The following is an 8,598-nucleotide window of genomic DNA, read 5'->3' as shown; positions in this document are numbered from 1 at the left end:
CCCGGGCGGCGGCGGCCCCTGCTCAGCTCCGGGCTCCGGGCAGCCTTCCAGTCAGTCCCCAGCCCCCAGCCCTTCCCCCACGTCCCGGGCTCTGCGGAGTGTAAACAGCCGGACTCCAGCCGGGCTAGGGGCGGGTCCGGTCGGGGAGCTGAGGCAATGAAGAACCGCATAGTCCCTCGGGTGCCCCAGGGTGCCCACTGGCATTTTCGGGGTGACGTCACGGCCTTCACTCTGATGTCACGTTGAGCATATGACGTCCTACGCAGCCCATAAGCCCAGGCGCCAGAGCCTTCTGACCGAAACCTCGAGGTTTCTCGGGGTGGAGCCACTTGTGCGCGTCCCAGGGCTGTGGGAAGGGGTCTGAAGGTGGTGCACCGCACAACTAATCTCGGAACCCCTCCCCTTTTTTTATGCTGCTCTCCTTGCTCCCCCTTCCAGTCCGCGGGGGCCGGGGGAGGGGCGGGAACGCCTCCGGTGGTCCGGCCCCGCCCCCGCCCCGCCCCTAGCCCGCAGGGCCAGGAAGCGCGGAAGGAACCGCCTGGGGCCATGGACGGTGCCGTGATGGAAGGGCCGCTCTTTTTGCAAAGTCAGCGTTTCGGTACCAAGGTAGTCGGGGGCAGGGGTTGCGGAAGCCCATCAGTCTTAGGAGTGGACTGTAGAGCCCAGAGGGAGGAGGGGGAAGCAGCGAGTTGGAGCGCGGGCCGGGAGCTGGAGAGCCCTATGACGTTCCCGCGAAGTTGATTTCACACTCGGGAGAAGGTCCTCGGGGTATGCCCTCTCTGGTTCTGGGGAGACCGAGCTGCATCCTTATCGGGAAACTTCGCCCCCTGTCGGGAAGCTGCAGACCCGAAGTCTGCCCGAATTGGTCTCTCCTTTCCCGTCGGGGCCCGGACCGCTCCCTCCCCAGCGTCTCTCTCTTTCCAGAGATGGAGGAAGACCTGGGCGGTACTCTATCCTGCCAGTCCCCACGGCGTAGCGCGGCTCGAGTTCTTCGACCACAAGGGGTCGAGCTCTGGAGGCGGCCGAGGGGGCTCGCGCCGCCTGGACTGCAAGGTGATTCGTCTGGCGGAGTGTGTGAGCGTGGTCCCGGTGTCAGTGGAGAGCCCCCCTGAGCCTGGCGCCGCAGCCTTCCGCCTGGACACCGCGCAGCGCTCCCACCTGTTGGCGGCGGACGCGCCGTCCAGCGCTGCGTGGGTGCAAACACTGTGCCGAAATGCCTTTCCGGTGAGTGGGCCCGGGCTGCCCTAGAGGGGCTGGGGCGAAATGCACTGGGCCCTAGAGGCGACGCGGGGTTGGGCGGTTACAGCAGCAGAGCGCCTAGGCTGGCTCGGTCCCTGGGAATAGCGGTGAGGGAATTGCAGGGTCCACGATACTCTCTGTTCTTACCCCAGAAAGGCAGCTGGGCTCTGGCGCCTGCGGAGAACCCACCCAAGCTTTCTGCCCTGGAGATGCTGGAGAACTCGCTGTATAGCCCCACCTGGGAAGGTAGATGCCTGAGATGCCTGGACAGGGATGGGGTGGAAAGGAAGGGTGTCCTTGGGAAGGGAGTGATAAAGGTCAGGGACCCATGGGGAAGTTGGAAGCTCCTGAAGCTGGTTTCCAAGTGACTGGACAACCTGTCCCCACCTCCCCAGCGTCCTAACCCACTAGTCCGGCCAATCTAATTGTGTATTCCTTCCAGGATCCCAGTTCTGGGTGACAGTGCAGAGGACCGAAGCCGCTGAGCGTTGTGGCCTGCAGGGCTCCTATGTGCTGAGGGTGGAGGCGGAGAGGCTGACTCTCCTGACCATGGGGACTCAGAGTCAGATACTGGAGCCGCTCCTTTTCTGGCCTTACACTCTATTGCGGCGCTATGGCCGGGACAAGGTGCGGAGGCTGTCAGGGAGCACCGACTTTCTGGGTTGGCTGTGCGGTGGGTGGGTGGGGCAGGACTGGAAGGCAGGAAGCTCTGTCCTCTGGATAATGGTTCCTTGATTAGCCCATGACCCCACCTCCCTCCCCAGGTAGTCTTTTTTTTTTTTTTGGTAGATGGTCTATACTTGGGCAGGCCCTGTGACTCATCTCCTTTCCTGGCTCCTAGTAACGTGTTTTCCTCCACATCTTCTTCAGGTCATGTTCTCTTTTGAGGCTGGTCGCCGCTGCCCTTCGGGCCCTGGAACCTTCACCTTCCAGACCGCACAGGGGAATGACATCTTTCAGGCTGTTGAGACTGCTATTCACCGGCAGAAGGTCCAGGGAAAGGACGGGCAAGGGCAGGATAGTCTCAAAGCTGATTCCCATGAAGGAGAAGTGGCAGAGGGGAAGTTGGCATCCCTGCCTGGCCCTCAGGAGCTCCTGGGCAGCCCTCCCACCGTGTATGCTGAACCCTTAGACTCCTTGCGCATTCCTCCAGGCCCTTCCCTGGATTCCCTATACTCAGATCCCCTGGACAGCACTCCTGCTCAGGCAGGGGAGGGAGTACCGTTCAAGAAATCTCTTTATTGCGACTTGTACGAGCACGTGCAGCAGCAGTTGCTGAAGGCCAAACTGATGGACCCCAAAGAGGACCCCATCTATGATGAACCCGAGGGCCTGGCCCCGGCTGCACCCCGGGGCCTTTATGATCTGCCTCAGGAGCCCAAGGATGCATGGTGGTGCCAGGCTCGGATGAAGGAGGAGGGCTATGAGCTCCCCTACAACCCTGCCACTGATGACTACGCTGTGCCACCGCCCCGGAGCACAAAGCCCCTCCCCGCTCCCAAGCCCCGGGGCTTGGCCTTCGCTGAACCTGGAGCTGCAGGTGGTGGTGGCAGCAAAGGCCACAGCTCAGACACTGTCCTGTACAGCCAGGTCCAGAAGAGCAGAGCCTCAGGGAGCTGGGACTGTGAGCTGTCTAGAACAGGGGCTGACAGGACGGGGGTCAAGTCAGAGGACTCCACGTGACAGGTGGGGCAAGGCTTAGGTTGCTGATAGGACCCACCATAGGAAGGTGGCATTGGGGAATCAAAGAAACCTATTAGAATCTGCAGGGACCAGAAGGCTGGAGGGTCCTGTGTAAGCCAGCCAGGGGACTGGAGGGATCAGGGGAGTCAAGGGGAGGATGATCAATCTCAAGAAGTCCTGGAAGTGGGACAGTTGGCAGGGGTGAGGGATGGGACCTGGGAGAGACCAGCACCCCCAAGTTATCCTCCCCAAAGGAATGGACAGCTGCTGGACTAGGTCTGTGAAAAGGGGTGCTTGGTCTGAGTTGGTGCAGTTAGAGGGGCCTGCAATGGAGGCTCTAGGGTGATGCTGGACTGGGCCCGGATCCTCACCCCTGCATTGTTCTTTGCCAGAGACCTAGATTTTAAGAAGTTGAATCTCATTAAAGTCAGCTTGGGTTTAAGAGGTCTCTGTGTGTGAATAGTCACAGAGGGGCATGCTGGGTGGGTGTGGAGGGGGTCAGAATGTACCAGGGGCCAAAGAAGGAAGAAGGTGAGTTAACTGAGCAGTGTTGTTAGCTCTCCTACCAATGAGAGCCTGGGTGGTCCAGTCAGGCCCACTTGGGCTAGAGCCTGCTTCTGGGACGCTGGGCGAGTTGTATAACATCTCTAACCCTCGGTTTCTCTCAATGCCCCTCTGTAAAATGGGAAATCCAACAACAGACTCTATTTCACAGCATTGTTTGTGTGAAAGGAGTTAGGTTTCTCAAGTACTTAGTGCAGTCTAAAGCACAGATTAAGCATTTTATAAACAGTGGTTATTCCATGGATGAGGAGGGTCAGCAGAAAGGCATGGGGACAGGAGAATAGGAAGGGAATAGCTCTTTTTCACACCATCTTTTCCTCCTGTTCTCAGCTCTATGACACCACCTGCCCCAACATACAAAAATACACACACATGCGTTCATATACATATGCACACATGCACACACACTTTACCTATAAGTAGTCAAGCACCAACCATTTTTCTCGTTGAAGGTTCAAGGGAACTGCTATGTGGTGGGTGTAGTGGGAAGAGCACAGGCTTCAGAATGAGGCTTAAATTTCAATTGTACTTATTTTTCATGAGCTCTGAAAACCTTGTCCTTGCCTCCTGAGCTCCAGTTTCCTCAAGTTGACCTGACCTCATCTACTTGCTCACAGGGAACTAGAAGGAGAAATTCAGGGTTGGGAATGCTCCTAACAATGGTGGAGACTTACTGGGTATTTAATCTTCATCTGCGTTAAAGGTATCAAATGATCCAAAAGAAAATGAACTCTTGCTTGGAGAAGGAAAAAGTTCAGGTGTGTCTCTTCTGGGCCTGAGTGGTGGGGCGGGGGCGGTGGCAGCACTGAAGACAGAGGAGGGGAAGGCTCTGTTTCCCAGTCACCTGAAGCTCACTGAGGCTCAAGTGGACAGAAAGCAAGTCTGACCACAGAAAGCCATTCACTGTATGAGCCTTCGTATGGCTGTGGTTGAGCAGGGCATGGGGGCTCTGGTGCTGGGGACTCAGGGTCCCTAGGAATACTCCTCCTCATTCTCCTCCCCCACTTCCTCCTGAGAAGGCCAGAAAAAGGCCTCTGAGGAAGACTTGCTGGCTGCTGGCATCTGGGGGGCTCTTCCAGGGGTTGGAGTCATAGGCAGGGGGGCCACTGTGGCTCGAACTCGGTTTGTCTGTAACTGCCCAGCCTGCAAAGAAAGCAAGCAGACTTCTCTGAAGCCCAGACCACAGTTCCTGATCTCCTATTCTGTTCCCTGTTGGGCCTCATGTCCTGATTCCTTCCCATGCTCCATGAGTGACAGCCTCAAGCTCCAGGGCAATTGAGTCCCCTGGGCTCCTCTCCACAGTGCCCATCTCCTGGCTGAGGGTCCCTCCTCTGTTAGCTTGCCTACCAGCAAACTCACGGTGGGTTCTGCTCCCATCTCTAGACTGACTATAGTTTGGAAAGCTCTTTCTCTTGTAACTTCAGCTAAGGTAAAGGAGGAGTTTCTAAAGTCTCTGTTACTGAGAAACTAGGAAAAGATAATTAGGGGCAAAGGGAAATATTATAGAATATGAATTTCAGAAAAACAACTCCACTCTCAATTCCTTTTCTCTCTTTAAACTTCATTGCTAAAGCCCTGAATCTAGTTAACTAACCTTGGTCAGCCTCCATTTCCTCATCTGTAAAACAAGCATTAATACTTACCTTGCAGGGACGCTGTGAGGATTAAATGAGAAAGACACATGTGAAAGCACTTGTCACAAAACCTGGTAAATGGCTGGTATTCAGTAAATGCTAATTTCCTTCCCTTTGGGCATTTCTTTTTCCACCTTCCATTTAGCCTTTTCTCTAAACAGAAGCTGTGGTTTCAGTGCTGTCAGTTTGCTTAGTGGGACAATGGTCTGTTAAATGACTAATGAGTTATCATAAGTGCTACAGTTAAGATACCTAAACATTACCATATGTAAACACCCAGTGCCAGGCAGAAAAGGGTCCCTATCAGGCAGGGGTTCTAATTTCCTTTGTCTAGGGTAAAGCGCGGGTTTTTTTCTTCTTCTCGGGTTGGCTTGGTTCTCCCTTCCCCCAGGGAAGATCCAGGGAGGAGGGCTATTCCCTTGGTTGCAGGGAGTGGGGAATTGGGGACAGGGTAGGAGGACTCTCTGGGATTCTGGGCATTGTGGGGAGGAAGGGTAGTAGGGAGGGAGCCGTACCTTTCTCAGGGCCTGGCTCTCCCAGCTTGGGTGGAGCCGGCCCTGAGGCTTGATGAAGGTGCTGCTCAGGTGTGAGTACAGATGGCTCCAAGCCTGCAAGGGGTTGTAAGAGGGCTCTAGTTCCAGGCTGTCCAGCAAGCTCTGAGGAAGAGAGAAGAGCAGCCTTACCCAGGGAACTTGAAGTCACAGAACACAAGATGTCAGGCAGAGACCTTGGAGTGTGAGAAGCTGGAGGATGTGTGAAGACCCAGCGCTTCACTGAAGACCGAAATAGATGTGGGTCCCATTGGGTGTCCTCGCTCCCAGATCTGAGTGCTTGTGATGATGTACAGTTCCTGCAAGAGTGCAACCTTGAATAGTTAGGGACAGGATGTACTCTGGTCCCAAGAAGTGTGTCATGGGATCCTGAGAGGGGTTGGAGTGCTGTGAGGATTACAAGGGAGCCAGTGAGCATGGCTATAAGCGAGGCAGTGTCCGAGGCCTGGGGGTGCACCCAGTCTGCCTGGTGAGTACACTGAGTTCTCTGCCTGGCTTGCTAGGTAAGCACAGCCCGAGGACACACAAGTGCAGCAATCCTGAGCAGTCAGGTTTTCCGGCCACAACATCCTGTGCCAGGAACCACTGGCCCTGAAGTGAGACGCTAAGCAAGCCACGGCCACTCGTGCCCACCTCTCTCTGTATGCCCGTGGCCGCCAAGGCAAGAACACAATCCCAGGCTCTGTCCTCTCTGCACATAAGCCAGCAATCCGGCAGTGATGTGGTTCCAGTTCTCCCTGCCCAGAGCCCCTCCTTCTGCCCTCAACCCAGGGAGGCTGGCAGAGGAAATCCAGAATCCAGGTCCAAGGAAGAGAGGAGGGGCAGGACCGAGAGAAGGGGGAGAAAATAGCCAGCAGCGCAGTTCCCTCTGATGCCTGGGTGTCTCATTTTGAAGCCCTTCCTATCCTGGGGTCCTGCATTGGCTATCTTTTCCTCAACAAAAATAGATGCTCACAAACAGGTACACCACCTCTGCACACACACAATGCAGAGAAAGACCGGTGGGAACACAACATCACACAGACACACATTACATTACTGACCTTCTGCCACCTTCTTGGCAAAACCACTTCTCCCTTTGCACTCCAGTCCTTTCCCCCACAGGCTCGCTCCTCTCCCTCATCCCTTTCTCCGACCCCCAACTCTTCTCTCCCTCTGTCTGTTCCATGAGATCTGAGCTCCACTTGCCTCCACAATCTTAAGGCTGTCATCAGGTGGGTCCTCAGGCAGCAGCGGGAAGGGACTGGGCAGCATCAGTTCCCGTGTGGCCACTGCCTTCACCAGCAGAGTGGGGGAGCGTGATGGCACAATCACATAGAAGGTGCTGGCAGGCTGCCTCAGGCTGTGTCCTCTGCTCAGGGGCTCCCCTTTGGCCAACAGCAGCCATTCTCTTTTCTGAAACAAGGACATATGTAAATGCTGGTTCACCTTCAGTCTTTGGCATGTTTTAAAGATCAGTCCCCCATCAAGACTCTCCCAAGTTCCTCTGGAGGTGCCCAGAGGCCCAAACCATTTTACTCTGGCCTGAGAGAGAGAGGGACTTCCTGGCTGAGTTGCTCTTTACAGATGATTGTAACAATCCTGACTCCACATTTCATGGAGTTTAGTGGTTTCCCTTAAAGCACTACCACAGCAAATTGCCTTATTCCCATGCCTGATTTAAATGAGCACACCTGGGACACCTGCCTGGGTGGCCCAGTGGGTTGAGCCTCTGCCTTCCACTCAAACTCAGGTACTACTCTTCCTCTCAGCTTGGAGTTGTACACAGAAGGGTTAACAATGCAGAGACAAGTTAAGAGATGCCCTTTAACCTGGAATAGGTGTTCTCTCCAGAGATGGCTAACATATTACTCAATGGCAAATGCAGAATTTTAAGAATTGTAATTCTTTTTTTTAAAAAAAGATTTTATTTAAAAGGACTTTTTTGATAGATCACAAGTAGGCAGAGCGGCAGACAGAGAGAGAGGGGGAAGCAGCCTCCCAGCTGAGCAGAGAGCCCGATGCGGGCCTCAATCCCAGGACCCTGAGACCATGACCTGAGTTTGAGTGGAAGGCAGAGGTCAACCCACTGGGCCACCCAGGCAGGCGTCCCAGGTGTGCTCATTTAAATCAGGCATGGGAATAAGGCAATTTGCTGTGGTAGTGCTTTAAGGGAAACCACTAAACTCCATGAAATGTGGAGTCAGGATTGTTACAATCATCTGTAAATTGTGCCCTCTTGCTGGAGGTGATCATCACTTACACCTGGCACAAACATAACAGCCTCCCTGCTACAGAAGATGAAAGAAAGCACAGTAGCTCTACCCCACTCTTAACTTACACAAAAAGTTGGAAAAAATAATATGAGAGGAAAGGCAGACGGAGGAAAAAAAATCTTAGGGGATAAAGGAACATTAGTGTCTTGTGGAAGACAAGTGGAAAGTGACACAGAGAAGCACACTAAAAGCCTTGCTGTAGCCTTAATGCTATACCCCAGGGGCAATGTGCTGGGTGGAGGTGGTGTGGAAGGTTCTGGACACTTAAAAGCAGTGTCGTCATTTTGTGCAGCACAGAACTCTGAGGAGGTCTGGTAGGCTGGGCAGATGGTAGGTACCTTCAGAAGTGTATCCTTCCTTAACATTTTGCTTATATTTGGTAATGCGCTGTCTTCTTGAAGAACAGATCCAAAACGAGATGGGAAGTCTACTTGTTCCTTCTCAAATCCATTCAATTGTAAACAGATGATGTAGAAATCATGGTTTGTTTATGTGTGTGTTGGGGTGGGTGGGGGGATTTGCCCCTGTTCTGAGGACATGGCCTCAAGTAACTTCTTTAAGCCTGGAAGGGATGTTCTCTGGAAGGGATAAGTAGCAAGTGGCAGGTCACTCCATTTCAACTGGCTCAAGTAACTTCTTTTTTTAAAAATTATTTTATTAACATATAATGTA

General features: G+C 53.9%; 2 protein-coding genes across 4 annotated transcripts in view; one reads left to right on the top strand and one right to left on the bottom strand.

Annotated features, from left to right (window-relative positions):
* The first annotated feature begins 471 nt into the window (after nt 1-471).
* DOK1 (docking protein 1) lies at nt 472-3,364 on the top strand. 3 transcript variants are annotated; one of them, XM_059405759.1, is made up of 5 exons: nt 472-606; nt 925-1,224; nt 1,392-1,485; nt 1,682-1,866; nt 2,110-3,364. In XM_059405759.1, the coding sequence occupies exons 1-5, from the start codon at nt 547-549 to the stop codon at nt 2,920-2,922; spliced, it is 1,452 nt and encodes a 483-aa protein (XP_059261742.1). In that variant the 5' UTR covers nt 472-546; the 3' UTR covers nt 2,923-3,364. The 3 variants fall into 3 exon arrangements, with proteins under 3 accessions (XP_059261742.1, XP_059261745.1, XP_059261744.1); XM_059405762.1 differs by lacking the exon at nt 1,682-1,866 and having other exon boundaries at nt 477-606; nt 2,110-2,218; XM_059405761.1 differs by lacking the exons at nt 472-606; nt 1,682-1,866 and having other exon boundaries at nt 1,138-1,224.
* Nucleotides 3,365-3,461: 97 nt separating this feature from the next.
* Nucleotides 3,462-8,598, bottom strand: part of M1AP (meiosis 1 associated protein) — an 83,651-nt gene continuing 78,514 nt past the window's right edge. The window contains exons 8-11 of the mRNA XM_059405758.1: nt 6,860-7,066; nt 5,636-5,776; nt 5,130-5,141; nt 3,462-4,629 (exon numbers count right to left, since the gene is read on the bottom strand). Coding sequence (XP_059261741.1) covers nt 4,459-4,629; nt 5,130-5,141; nt 5,636-5,776; nt 6,860-7,066 — 531 coding nt within the window. The 3' untranslated portion in view covers nt 3,462-4,458. The remainder of the gene's footprint in view (nt 4,630-5,129; nt 5,142-5,635; nt 5,777-6,859; nt 7,067-8,598) is intronic.

This window comes from Mustela nigripes, chromosome 7, assembly GCF_022355385.1.
Source record: "Mustela nigripes isolate SB6536 chromosome 7, MUSNIG.SB6536, whole genome shotgun sequence".
NCBI classification, from domain to species: Eukaryota; Metazoa; Chordata; class Mammalia; order Carnivora; family Mustelidae; genus Mustela; species Mustela nigripes.
The sequence above is the reverse complement of the archived record's forward strand: the minus strand, read 5'-3'. Positions and strand labels throughout refer to the sequence as shown.

Coding starts and splice junctions, on each gene's coding strand:
- DOK1 (XM_059405759.1), top strand. CDS start 547: ATGGACGGTGCCGTGATGGAAGGGCCGCTCTTTTTGCAAAGTCAGCGT. Junction 1,486..1,681: donor GTATAGCCCCACCTGGGAAG/GTAGATGCCTGA, acceptor TATTCCTTCCAG/GATCCCAGTTCTGGGTGACA. Junction 1,867..2,109: donor GGCGCTATGGCCGGGACAAG/GTGCGGAGGCTG, acceptor CATCTTCTTCAG/GTCATGTTCTCTTTTGAGGC.